The 24138-nt window shown below is 58.6% G+C and overlaps 1 protein-coding gene across 7 annotated transcripts in view; it reads left to right on the top strand.

The window, feature by feature from the left end:
- Window positions 1–614: 614 nt before the first annotated feature.
- Window positions 615–24138, top strand: part of DNM1 (dynamin 1) — a 41672-nt gene continuing 18148 nt past the window's right edge. For 3 of the 7 annotated variants that reach the window (XM_037495422.2, XM_037495423.2, XM_037495428.1), the window contains exons 1-10: window positions 692–878; window positions 13330–13403; window positions 13652–13801; window positions 14044–14247; window positions 14500–14598; window positions 14686–14846; window positions 15810–15952; window positions 16063–16198; window positions 16363–16430; window positions 17425–17563. In XM_037495422.2, the coding sequence (XP_037351319.1) occupies window positions 718–878; window positions 13330–13403; window positions 13652–13801; window positions 14044–14247; window positions 14500–14598; window positions 14686–14846; window positions 15810–15952; window positions 16063–16198; window positions 16363–16430; window positions 17425–17563 (1335 nt within the window). In that variant the 5' untranslated portion in view covers window positions 692–717. Of the gene's footprint in view, window positions 879–13329; window positions 13404–13651; window positions 13802–14043; window positions 14248–14499; window positions 14599–14685; window positions 14847–15809; window positions 15953–16062; window positions 16199–16362; window positions 16431–17424; window positions 17564–19168; window positions 19308–24138 lie in introns of all 7 variants that reach the window. The other 4 variants (XM_037495420.2, XM_037495429.2, XM_037495430.2 and 1 more) reach the window with 2 other exon arrangements.

Genomic DNA, 24138 nt, shown 5'->3' with positions numbered 1-24138 from the left:
ATTTATTTATAGTTTCTTCATTTACAGGCATCTCCCATGCCTGAATATAAGATCTATGAGGGTAAAGTTTTGCCGGTCTTGTTTATTGCTGTATGGCCAGGGCTTAGAGCAGGGCCTAACTTACAGTGGGGGAGCAGTAAATGTTTGCTGAATTAAGATTCCTTCTCTTGCTAGAAATAGGGAAAATGAGGCCCAAAGGCGGGAAGGGACAGAAGGCCGGAGATGACCTGGTACCATAATCTAGAGCAGAAGGCAGGGAGGACAAACAGAGCTCCAGGAGGAGACTGTGACCTTGGAGGAGGGTGGTCTTTTCAAGCCTCAGTTTCCCTGTCCGCAAGATGGAGTGAAGCGGCCGTGATCACTATCCAAGAGACCCGGTACTAGGGATGAGACTCCCCCATGCCCAGGCATGAGCATCTTCGGTGCCTCATCCGTGCCCCCCAGACACCACTCTAGCGCCCCAAAAGCCGCAGAAGGAGAAAACTACAAGCCCCATGGTGCTCCGAGGGGCGCGTGCGCAGTGGGGCCCTCCCGCAGTGCCGCGGGCGCCCTCTGGCGGCGCCCCACGCCGCGCGCCGCGCGGATCCCGGAGGGGCGGGGGCCGGCGGCGCAGCAGTCGGAGCGCGCGGCTGCAGCGGCGGAGCCGGAGCCCGAGCCGGAGCCGCAGCCGGAGCGGGAGCGGCGGCCGGATCGCAGCCCGCGGGGCCCGCCGCAGCCATGGGCAACCGCGGCATGGAGGACCTCATCCCGCTGGTCAACCGGCTGCAGGACGCCTTCTCTGCCATCGGCCAGAACGCGGACCTCGACCTGCCGCAGATCGCCGTGGTGGGCGGCCAGAGCGCGGGCAAGAGCTCGGTGCTCGAGAATTTCGTGGGCAGGTAGGAGCGGCGCGCCCCGGGGCGCGGACTCCCGCGCCGGGCCCCGGCCCCCGCCCCGACGGCGCCGCTCGCGCGGACGGCGCGCCCCCTCCTCCGGCCCGAGGGGGGCGGCCCGAGCCCGCGTCGAGCCCCGGGGGCGGCGGCGCCCCCCGCGCGTCCGCACACACAGTCTCGTCGCCCGCCGGCATCGCGCCCCCGTCTCCGCCCCGCGCGCTCGGGACCCGGCGCTGCGCCTGGAGACCCGGGCTCGGGGTCACCCCCCCGCGGGGGCACGAGGGGCTGCATTACTCAGCGCCTCCCTTCCCCGGATCCTCGGGCGGGCGCAGCCCGGGCGGCCCCCCGACCCTAGGCTTTGTGGGGGACGCGCCCTCCGGGCGCTCCCGGGCCGTGGCGGGGGTCGCGCCCCGCGCGCGCAGCCGGGAGAGGACGCGGCCCGCGGGCACCGGCACCAGCGCAGCCTCCCCCCGCCACACACCTCTGCGGCGCCCGCCGCCATCCGCGCAGCGCCGCGGGGGGAGGCGCGGGCGCGGGGGGAGGCGCGGGCGCGGGGAGGCGCGGGGGCGGGGGGCGGGGGCGCCGCCGGCCGGGTCCTCCCCGCAGCCGCCCCGGCTCCTTCGCCGCCCGGGTGGGGGGCGCCGGGTCGCGTCGCTCCCCCTTGGCCCGGCGGAGCGACTGTGATGGAGGCAGCAGGCGGAGGGCAGAGATGACTAAGACGGGGAGGCAGGACGGCGGGGAGGGGGAGCCATTTGCAGAACCTAATCCCCCTCCTGCCCCTGATCCCCCGGGCCCGGGACGGCCAGGTGGCGCGCGTGGGGCAGCCCCGACACCGAGGGGCCGGGGTGTGGAGGGGCCGGCGGGGCCGTGACCGCCCGCAGAGATGGCTTTGGGGTGCTGGGAAGGCGAGCGAGAGGATGGCGCTTTCAGGCGCTGAGGCGGGTGGGGGCTGGGCAGACTGGGGGAGCAGGAGAATGACACTGACCTCCCCACCCCGCCACCCTCCCCACCTCTTCAGACACCCCAGCTTTCTCCCGCTGACCTTCAGGGCTGAGGCAGCCCTGGCTTGGGGTGGGGGCGGGGGAGGGCCAGCAGGGCCGGGGAGGCGTCTTGGGACCAGGCCGGTTCTGTGGTGAACCCTGGGGCAAGTCGCTTGCCCCCTCCGAGCCTCACTCTCCCCTGTCTAGGGGGACAGTTGGGCTGGCTGGTTGTTGCCGCCCCTCCCGCAGCTCGGAAGCCCAGTGCCAGCCCCGCTGCGGAGAGGGAGGGGTCCTGCCTGGAGCTCTGTGTCTGGGGGATGTAGGAAAGCCACAGTGGGGGCGGCCGGGCCCATCTGGTCAGCAGAGGGGGAGGCCGTCTGTCCCTCGGGGACGGGGATGGCTCTGCAGAGCCCGGCGCCTGCTCACGTGACCCCCAGAGCTACAGAGACACACAGATGGGCCCCTTCCCCAGGGCAGGGCAGTCAGGGTGAGGGGTGGGGACCCTGGAGGCAATGACGCCCCCAGGTCTCAGGCTCGAGGTGGCATTGGGCGTCACTCAGAGGCGTCTGGCTCTTTACAGGCACAGGGCCTCCTCCTGGCTTTCGTCCCTCTCAGCGCCAGGCTGTGTGCTCTGGGCAGGGGGTGCAGAAGCGAAGGCACCTCAGCCCCCATCCACTGCGCCCCTCCCGCGTGTCCTCACCACACTTCCCCACGGCCCCCCGAGGCAGGTGCCCGCGTGTCCTTCCTGCAGATGGGACGCTGAGACCCCAGGCTGCAGGCTACCCCAAGGTCACGCAGCTGGGAAGGATGGTGCTTCTAGAAGCATCCGAAGGGACACGCAGGTGGCGGGTGGGGGTCCGTGTCGGCCGGTGGGCCCGGAGCACTGGCAGCTGCCGCCGCCCTTCCCGGGAGGTGGTGTGGGGCTCCTGAGTTCCTGGTGCACCAGACCTTTGTGAACACGTGGGAGGGAGGCGCTGATGTCCGCTAGGCTGGGGGCCTGTGTGCGCCAGGACAGGCCTGGCTCCTGCCCTCTTGGAGTTCGCGGTCCAGCAGAGGGCGGAGTCCGCGGCCCTGCAGGCCAGCCCCGCGAAGGTGACTCGGGTGTCCGTTTGCTTGTCAAGTGATGGAGCAAGGTGTGGACTCTGCCCCAGGAGCCCGGGCCCCCTCGCCGCCCTCCGCCTCCCAGTGCCCCTTGGCGGGGTGTCCCCAGGAGGCAGGCAGAGGAGTGTGGGCCCCAGGGGAGCGCTGAGCGGGCGAGCACTGTCAGTCCTCATGAAAGCCAGTGAGCGAGTCAGCGTTGGTGTGCAGGCGGGAAACAGGTTCAGGGGCCCCCCGCCAGCCCCGCCTGCTCCCTCATGGGCTCCCAACCTCTCTGCCCAGGGCCAGGTCCCCAGACCCGTGGGCATGGTAACAGTTGTCTCCTGGGGCTTCCCGGGAGTGAACCCCCCGGAGAGAGGAAGTGGAAAATGCATCTGAGGAAGCAGTGTCTGTTCCCGGCCAGACAGGACTTCTGAGCACCTGGGGCACCGATGTCAGCTCCGCGGTGGCGGTGGCCCCGCCGCTGCTGGGACTTGTCTGGGTCCTCGCTGTTTCTCCATCCCCCTTTTACAGAAGGGGCGACCGAGGCCGGTTCATCCACTCCACAGCCAGTCGCGGAGAAGGGCCACGGTGCCCCCGCACTGGGCAGACGAGGGTAGAAAAGACAAAGGCTTTGCCTTCCTGAGGGGGGGCGCTGAGGTACTAAACACAGGTCCAGAGGGGGCATGAAGACTAGTGGCGAATGTGGTGGGTGCCGGGGGGTCTTTTCAGAGGGAGGCCGGAGAAGGGGTGGCATCTGAGAGAAATGAAGGAAGAGAGGGCACGTGACCTGCCTGGGGGCCGCTTTCTAGGCAGAAGAAACGCCCCTGCAAAGGCCCTGGGGCAGGACAGAGCTGGCGCCCGCTACGGCTGGTGTGTGGTGGGAAGGGGACCTGGCAACAGAGAGCCAGGCCCAGGCCAGGTCTGCGAGGCCCTCAGACTAGGGGGGCAGTTTGGGTTTGTTTTCATCATTGGCAGAAGCTTTCACAAGGGGAGTGTCTTGAGCTGATTGCTGGGGCCTGTGCCCCGGGGGCTGTGGTGGCGGGAGGTGGTGGGGTCTGGGCTGGGCTTCAGCAGTAGCCAGGAGGAGAAGGTGGGGTCCAGGACAGATTTGGGAGGCTGTTTCCCCAGAAGTGCTGGTGGATGGGTGTGGAAGTGAGGGAAGGGGACCCGGGAGGATGTCACATCTTTGACCCCGGGTGGGTGTTGGCGTCCGTGAGCAGAGTGGGGGTGCAGGCTGGGTGGCAGGTCAGGCGTCTGAGCCTCTTTCTTTTTTTTTAAAAGATTTATTTATTTATGCATACAAGAGTTGGGCACAGGCCAGAGATGTGGGGGCTGAGAGGACCCACCAGAGACAGAGTGGGGAACAGAACAGACGGATTGACTGAAACACACTGCTGAGGGGAGCCGCGGGCGAGACAGGAGAGGTCTGCTGTGCCATGTGGTTTCTCCCTGGCTCGCCAGAGATGGAACTCGTGCTGCAGAGGCTGCGGATTGCTTCATAGTGTGGTGTTTAATCCCTTGCACCACCAGGGAGGCCCCTGAGCCTCTTGCATCTTGGGGGCTCAGACGGGCAGGTAGCAGCCAGAGTCAGGTAGCAGCTGGAAAGGCCGGCTGGAAAGATGAATCTGGAAGTCGTGTCTGTGTAGGGGTGAGGCTTACACCCATGAGAGTAGATGAGCTCATCTTGGGGGTAAGTGCAAATAGCAGCTGTGTGGGCCCCAGGATACCCCAGCATCTCGAGAGCAGGTGCCTGGTGCCCTCCCTGCAACATGCCTTGGGGTGTCCTCGGTCAGGCTTCCAGGCCCCACCTCCCTGGCCAGCTGGCTGAGAAACGCACAGTGCCCACCCTTCCTCCCTCTTGGCCCCGGGGAGGCCAAGGGCAATAGGAATGTGGCAGAGGGGCTGGGAACTCGGCCCCTAGAATGAGATCTGGGTTGTCTTGACCTTGGGCCTGTTCCTTAACCTGCTCTGCCCTTTCCTCCTCGTAAAATGGGGGTAGTAACAGCACCTCCCTGTGGGGTTGTGGTGAGCGTGGAGCAGATGCCCTCTGTGCCCAGGGCTGGCAGAGAGGACGTGACAGTTCCATACCTACTGGGACACTGACAGGCAAGCCCTTTGGGCCAGAGAAGCGGGGTGGGGTGGGGATGGAAGCAGGGGGTCCTCTCCATCCCGGGCAGGGGTGGGGCGGAGACCTGGCGAGTGAGCCCCTGCCCAGAGCCAGGGACAGTATGGAGTCAAAGTCTCGGGGTGGCTCAGCCTCCCCTCCTGCCTCGTCACCCCATTCTCATCCCAGTGTGGGCTTCGCGCTGGTCTCGCCTCGAGAGCCCCTCTCTTGGTCTGGTCCAGCCCCTCCGACGGGGGACACCCCGCCCTGCTAGTAAGCTCTGTCTCTTCCTCGGAACACATGGGGTCCCCTTAGTGGTCCCATGCCCCATAGTGGAGGCTGAATTCAAGGAGGATTGGGGGACAGTGGAGACACTCTGGGTAGAAAGTCTCTGGCCTGGAGGGGCAGAGGGAAGCGGCGCGGCCTTGGCACTTGCAGCGTGCCAGCCCCGGGCATACAGCTGTGCACAAGCCGGCCTTCCCTGCTCCCCGGGGCTCGCAGCTGGGCGGGACAGACAGACGCCAGACCACACAAAAGCTCACTTGTTGTGTTTGAAGAAGGGCATGAGGAGCCAGAAACTGAAGGGAGGGGAGTCGTGGGGTCCCCCGAGGAGGGGGCATTTACAACTGGACCTGAGCAAAGGGGACTTGGTGGGCAAGCGGGGGCCATGCCCCGGGGCGGGGGCCCACCTGCGCAGACCCAGGTCAGAGGGAGCTCAGCGGGCCTAAGAACCCGGAAGGGCAGACGGCTTGAGAGAGTGGCAGAGGCCATGGGAGACCCGGAAGGTGGGGGAGGCCACAGTCACGCCACCCACAGAGCCCCTGCCCCCATGTGGCTGTTGGCAGCCACACTCAGCTGCAGCCTCGGTGTGCCCAGAGCCTCCCCTGCCACCTGCTGAGGGTGCCCTTCCCAGGCCAGGGGACATCATCCCAAGCCCCTCCCCACACACACCTGGTGGCCCCAAGGAGCAAGGAGTGAAAGGTGACCCTGGCAGATGGCATCTGATCCTGGCGCCAGGAGATCTGAGTTTCCCAGACCTGGGCCAGGGTCAGAGGGTCGGAGCGGAGGGGAAAGAAGGCATGGGCAGCAGGTGGGGGGCAGGGCAGGAGCTGGAAAAGCATCTGGGGCCCCATGTTACCAGGTTGGGAGCAAGAGCAGACGCAGAGACCCACGTGCCTCTCTCCAAACATTCCACCGTGAATCAAGCAAAGGGAGGGGCCTGTTAAATACGGCGCTCTGCCCGCAGCGGACCTGAACACCCGCCGCCGGGGCTCTCAGGGCAGAATTCCCAGCTCCTTAGGCCTCCCTGGTGGCACAAGGGGTTAAGTCTCAGCACCATGAAGCAATCCATAGCCGCTGCAGCATGAGTTCGATCCCCGACCAGGGAGCTACCCACATGGCACAGCAGACCTCTCCTGTCTCCCGCTGCTCCCCTCAGCGGTGTGTTTCAGTAGATCTACTTGTTCAGCTTCCCCACTCTGTCTCTGATGAATCCTCTCACCCCCCACACCTCTAATCTGTACCCCAGTTCTTGTATGTGTAAATAAATAAATAAATAAATAAATAAATCTTAAAAAAAAAAAAAAAAAGGAATTCCCGGCTCATTGGAGCTCCGGGTAAGGAGGCAGGACAGATGGCCCCTCTCCCCAGGATGTCCCTGCCTCTTCCCTCTCCAGCCTGTAGCACAGGGGCCTCCTGGGCTCACATGTGGACTTCCCGGTCCTCATAGTTCAGCTCCATCTGCGGCCCCATAGATGACCCTCCTTGGGGGGAGCTGCAGGAGGGGGACTCTGGAGAAGGGCTTGATGGGGAATTCCAGGGCCCTCGGTTGTCCTAGTAGGGGTGCACAGACTCCAGCTGGACCCCCCTTGGCCCCTGGGCACCCCTGGCTCCATGGGGGGATCTAGAGGAGACAAAAGAGGGACCCCCTGAAACCTGGGCTTCAGCGTCAGGGCCTCGATTCCCCAGGAAGTGTTGATTATTGTCTTCTTGGCACCAATAATCTGCTAGTAAGAGGAACAGATACTATCGTCCTAGGTTTTCCGATGGCAGAATGGCACAGAGAGGGCAGGGGACCTGCCTAAGGTCACACAGCAATGGAATCAGAGACAAGACAGCAGCCAGCACCGGTCTCCTGCCTCCTTGTGATGTGCACCCCTTCACCCCACCAGGGGTCTACCTGTCCACAGCCTCAGCTTCTCTGCTCGCCGGCGTTTCCCTGGTCCCCTCCCCCTCCCTGAACTGGAATCTGGCTAAGGGACAAGACCTGTTTGGAGAAGTCAGCTCAGGCAACTTGAAATTACCACAGGCAACAGGCAAGAGAGGCGCCTTGGCCTTGGACGGTATTCAAGACAGGCTCCTAACTGGCCTCTTCCGGTGCCCTGGAGAGACCCACGATCGGCTCCTCCTCAGTCATCCTTGCTGTCCCGTCCGCGCCAACTCTGTGGCTTCTGTCCCTAATCCACCCTCCCTCACCTTGGCCGCACCACCCTAGCACCTGGGGTAGCCCCTCTCTTGCCTCTCCTCGTCCATGCCATGGCTTACTAATCTGCCCCCTCTGCTTGAAGGCCTGTGGGGTCACCTGCGAGGGGGGGAGGGGGGCGGAACTGGCCAAGGGCCCCTCGCAGCTCTGCGAGCATCAACCCAGAGGATGCAGCTTTCTTCAACGACTTTGCTGAGGACTAATTTACACGCCTTAAAATTCACCCGGTTTTAGAGCCCAATTCAAGGATTGTTAGGATATTTACAGAGTTGTGCAACCATCATCACAATCTAATTTAAGAACTCTTCCTTCACCCCGAAGAGAAGCCTCGCCACCACGCAGATGCTGAAGCCCTGGGCAGATCCCTGGCCAGCAGCCAGCCGCTCACCGGTGGCCGCCAGGAGGGCCACTGTCGAGGAGAAGGTGCTCGCCTGGGGAGCCCCAGGGCCGGGGGTGACGGCTGGTTTTTCCTTTTTTCATATCTTATGTTTTCTGTGAAATTTTTTTCAAAGGGAGAACATATGATTTTTTTAAAGTAGGGTGCAAAAGAGAAATCTATTTCCATTTTGAAAATATAGAGTCATCAACACTTGAGGGAGGGAGGCAGGGAACAAAGGTAGGAAGGATGGAAGGATCGAGAGGAAGGAAATCGCGGATTTTCTAGCGGCGGTGACTGGGGCGAGCCCCGTGCTCTGCTCGGGGGTTCCGGGCCCCTGTCTGCCCATCACCAGCACACATTGTCAGCTTGGGCAAGACCCTCTCCCCTTTTTGCACCTTAGGGACCACATCTGTGATGAGGTGCTGGTGATGGTGGGAAAAATCATCCTTTTTTTTTTTTTGATGTCCCTGGCAGTGAATGACCGGACACCAGACTGCTTTTAGCAACTGGAAGATTTTAGCTCTTTTTTTTTAAAAGATTTATTTATTTATACAAGGACTGGGGTACAGGTCAGAGGCACGGGAGGGTGAGAGAATTCACCAGAGACAGAGCCGGGAGCAGAACAGGCAGACCGACTGAAGACACTGCGGAGGGGAGCAGCGGGCAAGAGAAGAGAGGTCTGCCGTGCCATGTGGGTTTCTCCCTGGCCGGCCGGGATCGAATCTGCGCTGCAGAGGCTGCGAACAGCTTCACAGCATTGCACTCAACCTACTGCGCCACCAGGGAGGCCCCCCTTTTTTAAGATTTATTTATACATACAAGAGCTGGGGTGCAGGCCAGAGGTGTGGGGGTGAGAGGATTCACCAGAGACAGAGTTGGGAGCAGAACAGGCCAATGTACTGAAATACACTGCTGAGGGGAGCGGTGGGGAGATAGGAGAGGTCTGCTGCGCCATCTGGGTCACCTCCTTGGCCGGGGATCGAACTCGTGCAGCAGTGGCTGGCGATAGCTTGATAGCGCTGAGACTTTAACTCCTGTGCCAACAGGGAGGCCCGGAAAAATCATTCTTTGGTCTACGTGTGCCCATTTTATGCCTTGTTCTGTGCTGGGTGCTGGGAGCCGTGGTAAACAGGAGCAGCCCAGTCCCGGCTCTCAAAACATCAGTGCCTCAGGGGAGGCGAGGCTGGGATTGCTCTGAAATGTTCAACCTCAGCTGGAAATTCATGGGCTGTGTGAGTGGGGCCCCTCAGTACTCCCAGGGCTGCAGGAACAGAGAGGGACTTGTTGCCTGGAGGCAGCCTCACCTCCTCCTCCTGTATTTCTTGGCCCAACCACCTGCTCGCCCTGCCCAGCTCCCTGCTCCTGAAGACACCTCTGAGCCCTCAGCCCCCTCGCCTTCTGCCTCCAGGGGAAAGATCTGGCTGGAAATAGCCCAGTTCACCGATCTATTCTTCTGGCCAGCCCCTAAGAGACCCACCTTCTAGTCCTCTCCCTGCTGCACCCTTGGGCGACGTGGTAATGGCAGCCTAGCCGGTGTTCTCAGCTTGTTCAATAGTTTATTTGTAATCATAGCAGCTTCCATTTATTCAGGCATTAACTTATATAAGCCTCAATGTATAAGTTACATTTTCCTGATGTGGAAACGGCTCAGAGAGGTCTGGTCATTTGTCCACAGCACACAGCTCCTACTTGCCAGCATGGACATTCAGCGTGAGGCCTGACATCAGAGCCCAACAAACAGGAAACCCAGAAGAGTCACCGCCCCTGGGCCCGTGCCAGAGCGAGCACGCCACTTTCTGTCGTCATTTGCATTCAACAGGACCTGGGGACCAGGGTCCCTGAGTTCTGACCCCAGATCTCAGGTTCTCAAGTAAGAGTGGGGGTCACTGCCATCTCCAGACCCCTTTGGGGGTGACAGTAGCAATTCCATCAGGAAGTGTGTGGTGTTGGGAGGTCCTGAGAGGTGTTTATTTCACCCTCTCTGTGCTTCAGGTTTGAAGGTGCCTCTGCAGATGGTGAGGCGAGGCCTCCCCAGGAAACCACCATCTGCCCAGAATAAAGTCGGGAGAGCTGGCGTGGCACCACGCAGCCCTCCCACACAGCCACCAAGCCTGGTGGGCCCAACACTTTCCTCTGGGCATCTGTTCTGTCCTCCCTCAGCCTGAAGAGGTGCTGTTGGGGGGTAGAAGCTACCGGGGTGGGGGTGCATTAGCTGGAGGCTGGGTCAGACCCGAATCCCCATTGGGGAGGTGCTAAGTCCACTTGGACAGTGACTGCAGGCAGTGTGTCTGGGTGCAAGGAACCTACAGAGTCTGACCCCTACTCGTTGCCTGAGCACCTACTGTGTGCCAGACAGTGCCAGGCACGGGGAGCCGGCAGGGGCGAAGCACACAGTCTGACCTAGGCACCAAGGGGCTTGAGCGGCCTAAGCAGGCACGGGGCCGGACAGAGCACTCCGGGTTCCTGGTCCTGCCTGGGCCACCTCTCCCTTCGCTGTGTGGCCTCACAGCTCCCTGCCCTCCCTGGGCCTCTGTCCTGCCCTTGGACAATGATTTCCATCCAGTGTCTTGGGGTCAGAATCCCCAGACCCAGCTCAGCACAGAGGAGGGTTGTGTAACATCCGTGCTCAAGCCTGCGGGGATGCAGCTGAGTGCCTACTATGTGCAGGCACGGACCAGGCTCTTTCTGCAGCCACATGTACATGCAGGTACATGTTCATGCACACACGTCCGTGTACACAGACGTGTACAGGCACTTGCCCTGGCTGTGCGAGGTTGGTTTGTGGCTGAGGAGCGTGAGGTACAGAGCAGGACACGAACCCTGGGAATGGCTGAGGGGGGTATTCGAACCCACTGCTGGGCACCGGCTCCTAAATACTAAGTCAGTGATCCTTAAACTTGAAAGGGAACATGAGAATCACCGTTGTGTTGAAGATCCAGACTCACTCCTTCCCTCCCTGTCCCCCAAGATTCCAGCCAAGTTACAATGGCTGAAGAATGCGTACTTTAAGGCACTGCCCAGGGGTTGCTGCCGCAGCCACACTTTGCCTCACTTTGAGAACCCAGGCCATGGCAGAGATGAGAGATGGGGCATTTCCCCACCCCGACACAGTCTGAGGAGGGGCTCTGCCCCCAACATGGCCCTGCCCTCTGTGATGATCACTTCCCTTAAACTGCTTGTCCTTTCAGTAGCCCCGGGGAAGCAGTGACTTAGGGCAGGAAGGCCCAGACCCCCGACCACCCCTCCAGCTGGGCCCTGGGCTCCCTGCACCCTCTGTGCACCCCTCAAGCCCGCCAGGGGCCGAGTGGGGCCATCTGTGCCGGGGGAGGCCTCGCAGGAAAGAGTTCTAGGAAAGGTCCACGTCTCTGCGTGGGGGGCTCTCTGTGGGGAGTCCCATCCTTCCCAGCCCCTCCTGCAGTTGCCATAGCAACTGCAGTTGCCATGGTATTGCTGGGTGAGGAGTTGGTGGGGAAGAGGGTGGACCCTAGGACCCCAGCCCACCTCAGCCTCTGTGAAAACAGATGTCCTATCTCTGCAGCCCTGGGGGATCTCTAAACCTAGGGGGTCATCCCCCAAAGGAGTCAGTGAATCAAGGACGGGAGAGACAGGAAGCCCCCGCCCCCAGTGAATCACCCCCAATCGGTGCTGCCTGGCGCGCCTCCGTTCCAGTACATGTCACACTGCATCGCGTTATCTGTTTACTCGTCTGTCTCCCCTCCACTCTGCAAGCTCCTCGGGTGGGGAGCCGTCTGACTCATGCTCTCCCATCCCCAGGGCCCAGCACAGGGCCAGGCACGGAGCAGCTGCTCCTGACAATGTCCTCGACAGGATTCAATCGAGTTATGTAAAAAACCCTGTCTGGCTTAGGGGGCAGCAGGGTTTGACCAGGCAGTTCCCAGGCTCTGGTGTGCAACAGACTTGTCGGAACCTAGTTCGAACCTAGCTCTGCCGTCCCTGTCCCTGACCGGTGACCCCATACTGGCTGCTTCGCCTCTCTGAGCCTCAGGGGCCTCACCTGTGAAATGGTAATTTCCATTTCAGCTGGTGAGGGAGTCAGCGTGTATGAAATACCTCTGCTGTGCGAAGCCTGCGTGGGCTCTGGGGCGCTGTGGGGGCCGGGAAGACGCTAGCCGGCCCTTGGGAAGCTCAGTCTTGCAAAAATGAAAAGTGCTTGCCTAGCACCCAGAAATGATGAATAAACGCAGGATTTATCATCGGTTTCCTTCCCCATTGAAATGGTCGACTCCTCCCCATAGGCAAGGCTCTCTCTGGAGATGGGGAGGGCGAGGACAGGGAGGAGACCTTGACCCAAGAGCCTAGATCTCCTCTGTTGGCCCCAGGACCCCTGGCCCCAGGGTGATTCTGGGTCCAGCCCTGGGCTGGGGCTCTGGCTCTGTCCCCGCCCTGTAGAACAGGGGCCTCCACCTGCTTCTCCACAAATGAGGTGGCAGGCCTGGTTTCTATGGCCCCCAGGCTCTGGCCTGCTCCTTCTTTCCTGGGTTCTGGGCTCCCAAGACCATGGATTCCCTGAAGAGGCCTCCACCCTCAGGCTTCTGCCAGCCTGGGTGGGGAGAAGAGAGTGGCCGACAGGGCAGAGTGAATTGTACTTGCAGAGTCAGCCAAAAGGACTGCTGGGGTTGACGTGGCGTGAGCAGATGCTGAGGTGTAGACTGTCAGGGCTGGGGGCTGGGGAGCCTGTGGGACCCCTTGCTCCAGCCCTTCAAAGCCTGGGTCTGCGTGGTGCTTTCAAGGAAGAGTTGAAAAGCTCTAGGCCCAGGGTCAGCTCTGCTAGGTTCTCACTGTGCGACCTGAACACCTCTGGGCCTCAGTTTCCCCACCTGTAAAATGGGGCTAATCACGGGACTTTTGTGGAGTCCCTGAGGTGTCGCCCACAAAGACACTTAGGAATCGTGACTTCTTTTCCTAGCCTCCTTCTACCCCCAAACCCGCTTTTCCTCAACCACAGCCAGATGGGGCCCAGGGAAGGGGAAGTGAGATGCTGCCCTTCCCCACAGCGGAAGGGAGGGGAGAAAGTACAGCTCTGTTTCCTTGGATCCACTCTGTGGCCACGGGACACTTGGGCATAGGGGATTGCCCTGTGCCTCAGTTTCTCCTGAGCTGAATGGAATGACTCCTTTGAAGCAGGAACTTACTGTTGACTCAGAACCAACACAGGGCTTGCATGAGAGAGGTCTGGGGATGTTAATCTTACCTCCTGGCAGTTCAGATGCATAAATTCTGTGACCCAGGGCACTTGGAGGAGGTGCTTCCTGCCTTTCTCAGCTGCTACCTCCCCTTATTGTCTTGAAACCCTTGGGTTAAGGAATTTTGAAGGACATTTGGGGAGCTCTGGAGCTTCCAAGGCCAGGCACCCCTCAGACAGAGGGAGTCTCCTCACACCTGACCTTCCTCCCACCCCCAACTCACTGCAGGGACTTCCTGCCCCGAGGATCTGGCATTGTCACCCGAAGGCCCCTGGTCCTGCAGCTGGTCAATGCCACCACAGGTATGTGCCCTCCACCCCCAACCCTGCCCCGAGGAAGGGGCCCAGCTAACCGTGCAACTTGCTTGCTGTGTGATTTTGGCCCCAGATTCCCCATCTGGACGGTGGGGATAAAAATGCCTAGCAGAGACATGGTGTTCGTTGGGGAGTTGGGAGATGCAGTGTTTGTGTGTGTGTGTAGCAGGGCAGGGGGGGCAGGCTTCGCCTTCATCAGTTTGGGTTCCAGACTATAATGGCTGCTTTGCCGGCAGAGTATGCCGAGTTCCTGCACTGCAAGGGGAAGAAATTCACCGACTTTGAGGAGGTGCGTCTGGAGATCGAGGCTGAAACCGACCGGGTCACTGGCACCAACAAGGGCATCTCGCCGGTGCCCATCAACCTCCGCGTCTACTCGCCCCACGGTGAGGACACCAGGCCCCGCCCCCGACCTCGGCATCCCTCGCTTAGCCCCGCCCATCGCACAGACTCCGCCCACCCTAGCCACGCCCCAAGGCGCTGCCTCTCTGGCGACTGCTCTTCCCCAACCCCGCCCACCTCTGGCCGCTCCCCTGTGGACCCTCGCTCAGCCTGGCCCTGTGCCTTCATTTCCCCGCCCACTGCCACGCCCCTCGCCTTGAGCCCGCCCTCTCTCCCCCCTGTCCAGTGCTGAACCTGACCCTCGTGGACCTTCCCGGAATGACCAAGGTCCCGGTGGGGGACCAACCTGCTGATATCGAGTTCCAGATACGGGACATGCTGATGCAGTTCGTCACCAAGGAGAACTGTCTCATCCTGGCTGTGTCCCCGGCCAACTCCGACCTGGCCAACTCCGATGCCCTCAAGATCGCCAAGGAGGTGGACCCTCAGGGTAGATTCCACCCGGGAATGGGAAACACAAGGCCGGGGAGGTCACCCTCAGTGTAGAAGGAGCCACTGGAGGGTCTGAGTCAGTAGCGGAGGGATCAGATCTAAAGGTCATCTTGGCCACTCTGGACAGTGAATGAGGCAGAAGGGCAGAGGTGAGGGAGGGAGTGGGCAGGGTGGGAGCAGGTTGGGTGGGAGCTCATGGGGTCTCCTGTGTGAGGGCGAGTGTAGATGTCAACTTCTTGCTGCCCACTAGGTCAGCGCACCATTGGGGTCATCACCAAGCTGGACCTGATGGACGAGGGCACTGATGCCCGAGATGTGCTGGAGAACAAGCTGCTCCCCTTGCGCAGAGGTAGGCAGACCACCCTGGCCCTCCACCGCCCTTCCCTGCATCCCCCACCCCCGCAGCCTGGTGTCCTGACCTCAACCCCCTCCACAGGCTACATAGGGGTGGTGAACCGGAGCCAGAAGGACATCGACGGCAAAAAGGACATTACAGCTGCCTTGGCTGCTGAACGCAAGTTCTTCCTCTCCCACCCCTCCTACCGCCACTTGGCGGACCGCATGGGCACACCCTACCTGCAGAAAGTCCTCAACCAGGTAGGGGTGCGGGAGGAGGCCAGGGGAGGCCTGGGGAAGCCAGATGACAGAAGAACCATTTCAGTGTATTTTCATGAGTGTGACCAGCAGAGGTTAGCGTGACCATTGTGCAGGTGGACAAAACTAAACCCAGCAAACAAAGCCTGAGGTAGCAGCAGAGTTCTGCTGACCCTGCCCTGCCAGGGCCTGGGAGGGGAGCCCTGTGATCCTTCACGTGGAGAGGAGACCAAGGCCTATGTGGAGGGCAGCTCTGACGAGGGTTTGGGTTTGGGGGCCAGGATTGGAGAGCACTTGGCCGAAGGCCTTGATTTTGGAATGGGGAGAGGCTGACCTCAGATGAGGACAGGTCATCCCAGGCACTTCCCTAGAGTGTTTCTCCATTTGGAATGGAGGTTCTCCATCTGGAATGGAGGTGTGTGTGTGTGTGGGGGGGGTGTGTGTGTATGTGTGTGTGCGTGATGGGAGGGGAACACTGCAGCATAAAGGCAGAATCACGGACTCTGGAGGCCACATACCTGGACTTCAATCCCAGCTTAGTCACCCATCTGCTGAGACTCCCCCACCCCACTCTCTCAGATGTGTGTGAGGACGTAGACAGGATGAGCCCCAGTACTTGAGAATCTCTCCTCTGCTGTCCCTGATTCATTTCATTTGGCCCTCATAGAATCCAAAAATATTGAGTTAGTCAAGTCAGGGAATTTCAAATTAAAATCTAGATTTCTGGCTTCTATTGAAAATTGACTTATTCATTCAGTTAATACACTCAGTGGGCACCTACCAGATGCCAGGCCCTGCCCCAGGCAGCTTTCGTTCAGCAGGCTGGGCAACAGTGGGCAGGGCTGTGGTTGCCCTCGGTAGCTCTGATCGCAGCATATCCACACAGTCCTCTGGCCTCCTGGTCCCTGCCTGGTCCTGTGGGCATCTGGGTTTGTGACTATGGCCTTGTCTCGCCCCCACTCACAGCAACTGACCAACCACATCCGGGACACACTGCCGGGGCTGCGAAATAAGCTACAGAGCCAGCTGCTGTCCATTGAGAAGGAGGTGGACGAGTACAAGAACTTCCGTCCTGATGACCCATCGCGCAAGACCAAGGCCCTGCTGCAGTGAGGCTCTCCCCGACACCCCCCTGCACCCCCTCCCCAGCCTCAGTACAGAGCCCTCCCGGGGCTGCCTGCCTCCACTCGCCACCCGCAGCACACTGCTCTCCCCCCAGGATGGTCCAGCAGTTCGCTGTGGACTTTGAGAAGCGCATCGAGGGCTCAGGGGACCAGATCGACACTTACGAACTGTCCGGGGGAGCCCGCATCAACCGCATCTTCCACGAGCGCTTCCCCTTCGAGCTGGTGAAGGTAGGGCAGGCTCCCAGGCCACGACTCCCAGGCCACCAGGACTCTCACCCTCGATGTGGCCCCACCAGAGGCTGGAATCGGCCTGGGAGTGGGGCGGGCCCTGTGCTGACCTCCCCCGTGGCTGGGCCAAGCCCTGACCAGCCGTCTCTTGCTCTCCTGCACAGATGGAGTTTGATGAGAAGGAGCTCCGAAAAGAGATCAGCTACGCCATCAAGAATATCCATGGCATTAGGCATGTATTGGGGCCAGGGAGAGGGGCTTGAGCCCTAGCAGGCAGGGAGGGTCCAGGGCAGAGGTACAGGTTGTGATGAAGGACAAGAGCCCGGTCCCCAGTTTCCTCAGCACCGACTTTCCAGCTCTACAGGCTCGGGCTGGGGGCGGTGGTACCCTCCTTTGCTGTCCCTGGGACAGGGCCTGGAGGCTGCACAGCCGGGAAGAGCCCAGGACACAGGTGGCCAGGGAAGCCCCTCTAGCATGAGTGCCCGGCCCGTGCCCAGGGGAGAGACTCCTCAGTCCTATCCAGGGGACTGTGACGCGGTCCAGAGCCGCGGGGTGCTGGCCTGTGCCCTTTTATGACAGACCAGGGCCTCCCCATGCTCCAGAGCTTCCCACAGTCCCGTTAGCCTACTTCCCTCCCAGCCGATCCCAAGGCCTGTGGAGCAGCATGGGGACTGGGAAACAGACTGTTCCTTAAAAGCTTAAGCCCCTTCCAGAGCCCAGATTTCCACTGTCTGCTTTCACAAGGAAAGCCAGTCCCTCCAGGTGCCAGGCAGTGAACAAAACCAAGAGGCCCCGGCTCTCAGGCACATTTCATTCCAAGGTTTAGAATGCAATTTCCAGACTGATAACTCCGTTGGCCAAGGCACAGGGAACAAACGCTCCCTCCCAGTCTTACAATACAGTGCACTGCTCCAGGAAAGGCTCTTGCAGAGAAGCCAGTTTGGGCAATTTCCAACCCATTTCTGGTCATAGAAACTCTTTTATGAATAGAGGAAGCAGGACACATACAGCAGGACAGATACGGGTCTTGCCCCAAACAGCATCAAGAGCATGTCCTTCCTTAGAACCGCTCCCACCTGTTTGACAGATGGGGACACTGAAGCCCAAGCGGGGTAGCGGGAGGACCTCAAGGGCAGAGCTCGGGGGTTGGGGCAGGGCCCTGGCCTGGCACTCCTGGCAGGAGCTGGCCTGTGACACTGTGCCCTTCTCCCGCTCCGGGCGTTCAGAACGGGGCTCTTTACCCCAGACATGGCCTTTGAGACCATTGTGAAAAAGCAGGTGAAGAAGATCCGAGAACCGTGTCTCAAGTGTGTGGACATGGTTATCTCGGAGCTAATCAGCACCGTTAGACAGTGCACCAAGAAGGTAACCCGCAGCCTGGGCCAGCCCCGCCTCTGCCCCCGTCCTGCACTGCTGCCAGGCGCTCCCTCCCCACGCCCCCGACTGCTCCTCGGTAGCATGTACAGACCTCAGCGGGGTGGGGGAGACAGGCACCACAGACCAGGACAGGGGGGCTCTTGGAGCGGGCCTCACCCACCCCCTGGCCCCCAGGCCCTGGGAGGATCCAGGGATCAGACATTGGTAAGATGGGTGTGATGGGGGCTGTTTACCATGAGAGCCTACCGAGCGCCCCCCAGCTCCAGGAGAACAGACCTGAGGGTACCCAGAGCCCCCTCCCTGCCTCAGAGGGAGGGTCATCTTCGGGGACTCCAGGGAAGGGTGTTGGGAAAACCTTGGCCCTGAGATAGGTGACATACTTGGCTGCTATCTGGGGCCCTGGATGGGCAGGGGGTGCAGAGAGCCTAAGTCTAGCAGGTACCCTGACTCCTCTCCATCCTCATCCTCCCCATTCTCACCCCACCCGCCTCCGGCCCGCACTCAGGACCCTCCCCTCCCCTCCATCCACAGCTGGCCCTCCAGGGACAGAGCCCTCTTCCGTCTGCTCTGCCACTGAGCCTCACAGTCACTCAGGGAGAGCAGGGCTGGATCAGGACTAGGCACCCATTTCGCAGCAGAAAAACTGAGGCTCAAGAGATAAGTGCTTGGCCCGAGGTCACACCAGCCAGCAGGTGGCAGAGCTGTTGCCTGAAGCCAAGTCTTTGGACTCCAAGTTCAGTGCTCATGGGATTCCACTCCCCAGCCTCCCTTCCCTTCCCCACCCCACTGCTGCCTTGGCCCCTCCCTATCACCACCGCCACTCTCTCTGTCTTTCCTCTTCTCTCTCATTCTGTCTTTCTGAGCCGAGTTCCTCCAGGCCCCCTTGGAAGAGAGGCAGAGGATGCCCCTTGAGGGGAAAGGGAAGGGCAGGAGTCGAGCAGGGAGCTGGAGAATGGAGGTCAGGCAGCTCTGCTGTGACCCCAGGAGGCGTCATCTGCACCACAACCTGTGCAGATGGGGCCCCCTGGAGTTGTGCAGTGTGCGGCCTGGGCGACTGGATGCAGCCACCCTGATGGAGGTAGGGAACGGTCCTGGGCTTTGGAGTCAGGATGAAGTGAATGCAGGAGGCACTGGGAAACCTGGAATTGAACGGACCGGGAGGGTGGGATCCCGGCCTGGGTCAGTCCCTTCGGAGGACCCGAGGCAGTGACAAAGGTGGCTTTGGAAAAGAGCAGAGGGCAGCAGACTCAGTGCAGCTGGAGAGTGAGGGTGGGAGGCAAGCCTCGGGAGAGGATCTGAACTCAGGAAGGGGCTTGGATGGAACAGGGGCTCGGTCCCCTGGCACCACCCCACCCATGCCCGCAGAGCCCCGGGGAGGTGCCCACCCGGGTGGCGGTAGGGAGGGTCGGGTCCCACGCTCACATTGTCTTCTGTTCTCTCTCTCTCTTTCTCTGTGTCGGTGTCTCTCTCTCTCCCCCCATGCCTGTGCCATCCTCCTCCACCCCTTGAACCCGGCCCGCTTGGCTTTCACTCCCCTCCTCCCGCCGACCACGGCCGCTCCTCCTCCTGTCCCTCCCTCCTCCCCGGGTGCAGGACGGGCCTCTTCACACCTGACCTCGCTTTTGAAGCCACAGTGAAAAAGCAGGTGCAGAAGCTCAAAGAGCCCAGTATCAAGTGTGTGGATATGGTAGTCAGTGAGCTCACGACCACCATCAGAAAGTGTAGCGAAAAGGTACGAGGGCCGCCTGGGAGGGCCGGGCCGGGCTGGCCCTTCCTCTTGGCCACGGCCTCCGGTGGGCAGAGCCATCCACTGGTCACCCACGTGGTCCCAGACGCCCATGCTGGCCGGGTGACCCCTGACCCCGAGGGTTCGGCCAGCTGATGCAGCTGGGTCTGCTCGCGCTCACCGTCCCCGCAGGCCGTTTCTGCCAGAAGACTGGCTCCGACCCAGGCTCCGTCAGCGGCCCCTTTACAGCGATGAGCATGACAAGGATGGTGGCGAGCACCAGGGGTTGGTCCCTGTTGATTGAGCACCTACTATGTGCCAAGCCCTGAACTAAGTTTGCCCTTGCTAGCTGACCTAATCCTCTTGACAACCCTAAGGAGGGGGCAGTGTTACTTCCCCTTTACAGATGGTAAAACAGTCTCAGAAAGGAAAAGCAGAGTAGTGGAATTTAGATTTAGGGAGGCCAAGGGATGGAATCTGAAATCGGGGCCTCCTGGGGTAGGGGAGCTATCCCAGTGCCTCAGAACCAATTTGCCTGAAAGCGTCTGTGGATTACTCGCGCTACGGTAATCCACCCGTGTTCCACAGGGACAGCCTCTTTTGAGTCATCTGTGACCTTTTTAATGCCTTTTTCCTTTCTGTCTACTTTTGGGCATTTTGAGGCTATTTAGCCAGATCGCTTGAAACAGTCCTCCCCAGGGGAGTGCATGAGAATCAATTGTGGAGGGGGTGCCTTTCCAGAATTCAGATGCCCAAAATTCAAATGAATCAGACTGTCTGGGAGAGAGCCCAGCCTCACCCGTACCTGAAAAAGCTCCTGGTGCTGGGGGCGGCGGCACATCTGCTTAACTTCATGTTTCAAATAAGTATCATCATTTTCTTGCCCTTCCCCTGTCCTGTCTCACTTTTGCCTACTCTGGTGCCCAGAGGGGATGGGTTAAGCAAAGTAGATCCACTCAGTGCCTGTTCCAGGTGGAATAGCATGTGGGCAGGTCTCCCCACTGCCTAGAGTTCCTCCTGGTCCCCCCCGCCTTATGAATGCAGAGCAGCAATAATCCTTTTGTTAATGTTTTGGAAATACCAAGTTTATTTTAGGCTGCCTTGATTTTCTTTACAAAAGAAGACAAGATATGCTAAATAAAAATAACTTCGTTTTCTCATTATAAAAATAATGCATTCTCAATTCCAAAAAAATTTGGAAAATACCAGAGTAAAAAAAAAAAAGAGGCACCAAATGTCCCTTTTCAGAGAGGTACTATGGAGCTCTCTGTACATTTCCTGTAAGGGCTGTTCTTTTTGTAAAAATTGAAATAGAACAGTATTGGTTTTGTTCTGAGCACACATGATTGTTATAAAACTGTTCAGACAGCACACAGAAAGCAAAAGTCCCTATAATCCCACAACCCTGGAGATAACCTTCCTAAGTATTTACAAATTATACCAGTTTTAACCTAAATGAGATCACACGACACATACTGGGCCATGAACATGTCCTTTTTACTGCGCAGTGTCTGCTGGAATCCTCATAGATAGCTCCATAAAAGATGGTGCCCTAGAACTGCTGGATAGTATTCCATCATAGAAATGTGGCATAATTCAGTATCCTATTGACAGGTATTTAGGTTGTTTCAAGTTTTTTCTCGTTCAAACAGTGTTATAGTTAACATCCCAACAGAAATATTTGTAGTACTTATCCTATTGTTTCATTAGGGCAGATTTCTAGCTCGGGCATGGCCTTATCAGTGGCTATGAGCATTCACATTTTTGATGACTTCTCCAAGTTTCTTTTCCAAAAAGCTTTCACCAATTTATTCCTCCAAATCTTTTTTTCTATACATAGGTTTATTTACTTTGTTAGGAAACTGCATTGGATATACTAACATCCTGTTTTTTCTCCTAATAACATATATTTGGGGATGTATTACCTAGTCTACAGGAACATTTTTAATGATTGCATACTATTCTAATGAATGGATTTTTCACAGTTTACTTAACCACTTTCTTGTTGGCAAACATTTGAATCACATCAGTTTTCCAATGTTATAAATAACCAAGGAGTGAACATCTTTGTGTATAAAGGATTTTCTTTTTCTTTCTCTAGGATTATATCCCCAGGATAGATTCCTAGAAGATTCGTTACTAGATATAAAATATTTCAAAGACATGAAACACTTTGCTGAATTGCATTCCAAAAGGAAAAGCAGTAATTACTATAAATGGTAAAATTTTGGAAACAACCCAGATATCGACCCAGAGGGGATTGATTATATAAAGTATCACACACAATGGAAGACTCTAGCTGTTAAAAGGCAAGGGATATATATTCACATGCCCCTCTACAAAGTATTGTGGGGGTGGAGGGGAAACAGTTTTCTGAAAAGAATGTGTAACGTTTGGGGGGATGTATATGAATGATAAAACCCCAAAGGCACTGCTAACCATTATTTTAAGAGAGGACAAGGAATATAGGAATTTTTCCTTTTCTACTTCACAAATTTTAGTCATGGTCAAATAACTTAAGGTGAGTTTGATTTTTGAGAGCAGGGAAAATTCGATTGACGAAAACTTCAAAAAGGGCTGCTTTTATATTAAAAAATTTCCCTCAATTTATTTAATAGGTAGAATTTTTTTCTTTACAATAGAGTTTCCCATCTTCATCTTTTTTTCCCTCCCCAAATTTTTTAAACTTAGCAAACCACTCTTTTGGTATAATTATTCAATTCTAATAACTCCTGGCTCTGCTGGGATGAGAGTTTTCACCTCTGGATAAATCTGGAGTTTGATGTCGAGTGTGGATGTACCACTCAGCCCTCTCAACACCCCTGAAAGGGGAGGTGCCCTTACTGCCCCATCCTACACATGGCACAGCTAAGGCCTAGCGAGGTCAGTCACTTTTCTAAGGGGAGTCGGCAGGACAGAGGCTGGCTTTGACCCCAGAGTCCTGTGGCTCCCAGGCCTGCACTCCTGGGCCATAACCAGGAAGCTCCAGGCTGCCCGCCATGCTCAGCCAAGGACTGAGAGAGAAAAGTTCCATTTTAAAAACTGGCTATAAGTCCTGGAAATGCCCAGAGGCCGCCAGAATGGAAAAAGATGCTCAAAGGGAACAGAACTTCTCAAAGGGGCGGAGGCTGCCCTGCCATGTGTGACACGTGGAAAACTTGACAGTGTCACACGCAGGCGGTTAGTGGGAGAACTGGTCGTGCTCTTTGGCAAATTGCTCCCTCCTCGCTCCCCTCCCCTCCCCAACAACCCCTCCCTGGGAGGGAGCACTTGGGACCACCTCGGAGGCCTTCTGGTGGCAGTGACTCAGTCCCGAGTCTCCACCCAAACTTGGAGACATGAGGCGCGGGAGCCCCTCCTTGAGCCTCGTGGGCCGCAGGGGCCACGGGGCGCTCTCAGCCAGCGATTTTAAGCCCAGGTCTCAGGCTGCCCTCCCCCAGGTCTCTTGCGCTTGGCCACATCAGCCACACCCCTGGCACAACCGCAGGATGGTGTGGGTGGATGTAGGTGTCGGGAGGAGGTGGCATCTCTCACGTCTGCCTCGCCTGGGCTGGCGTCCAGGGTAGCGCTTTCTTCTCCATCCTCCCGCCTCTGTCCCCCGCCCATTTCCTTGGCCTCCATCTTGCCTCAGAATCACTAACTGTGACCCAGGAATGCTCACCTCCAGCTCTTTTCCCACATAGGGGTGTTAGCTGAGGTGACAGGGTGGTTCTGGCTTTGCCCACCTGGGCCCCATATGGCCACCAAGTGAGGAGGGAGGGCCAGCGGGATCGAGGGCCTTAGGGGTGGGCGTCCATCAGCAGCTCAGTGAGTCCCTTCCCCAAGGAGTTGCTGGTTTGTGAGCCAGAGGGAGGGGAGTGTGTGTCCGCTCACCCTGGCAGGAGGGCAGAGACTTCCATCCTTCACTCATCCTCATTTCTTCAACACGCCCTCATCAGCACTGGAGGTGTGCCAAGGCCTGCTTTTCTGCCTTCAGGGCAATCACACACCAGTTGATGATGGAGGGTGGGGGTAGGGTGCAATCCAGCTCTAGGGTGGTTGGAGCAGGCTTCCTGGAGGAGGTGACATCCAACAGAGTCTTAGAGGAGAATGAATCAACCTGGACTTGTCTGGCGCCTGGTTGAGCTGATGGCAGTGTTTACAGGCAGAATGGGAAAAGTGTGGGGCAACTTCCATTTCAACCTCAGTTAAATAAAACTGGGGGGTAATGGGTGACACTGAGCTCTTACCCCAAAGCAGTGGGTAGAGACGGGTTGACTGGTCAGCTCAGAGCCAGCTGGCATGGCTGGCGTTGACAGAGCCAGGCTGAAGCATGCAAAGGGAGGCAAAACAGGGTGGAGTCTACCAAGAGGGCCCCGGGCCCAGCCAGGCCCCCGCGGGGTACTGCTCATGCTGCTGGCACCCCCAACTCCGCATGCCCCCCCCAACATCCTCGCATGCCTGTGCCTGTGGCTCCTGCATGTCCTTTTGTGTGACTGCTAGTTTTCCCTGCCTCCCTCCCCAGCTCTGACAAGGAGCATTGCCTGTCCCTAGCCTGACTCAGGAGGCCAACTGGCACCTTGGGCCCTGCCCTCCCCAGATTCTTCCTGGATAGAATCTCAAGGCTGTTCCCTCCCTAATTCCCTGCCTGACTATTTCTTTAAGCCTTCGAGAAGGCAAGGGGTAGACCTGAGGCTTGTGAATGCTTTGGGAACAAATGGTCCCCCAAACTAAGGCCTCAATCAGTGTTTCCAAGATGGCGGCCACCAAGCTGGCGCCAGCAGCAGGCTGATTCCCGTGGCATTTCTGCCCATGGGAAAGAACTACCCTCCATATGCTCCCACCTTCAGTTGCCCAG

This window comes from Talpa occidentalis, unplaced genomic scaffold, assembly GCF_014898055.3.
Source record: "Talpa occidentalis isolate TD23 unplaced genomic scaffold, MPIMG_talOcc4v2.1 talOcc4.7, whole genome shotgun sequence".
Taxonomy (NCBI): domain Eukaryota; kingdom Metazoa; phylum Chordata; class Mammalia; order Eulipotyphla; family Talpidae; genus Talpa; species Talpa occidentalis.
Note: the sequence above shows the minus strand (reverse complement) of the source record. Positions and strands in the feature narration are given on the sequence as shown.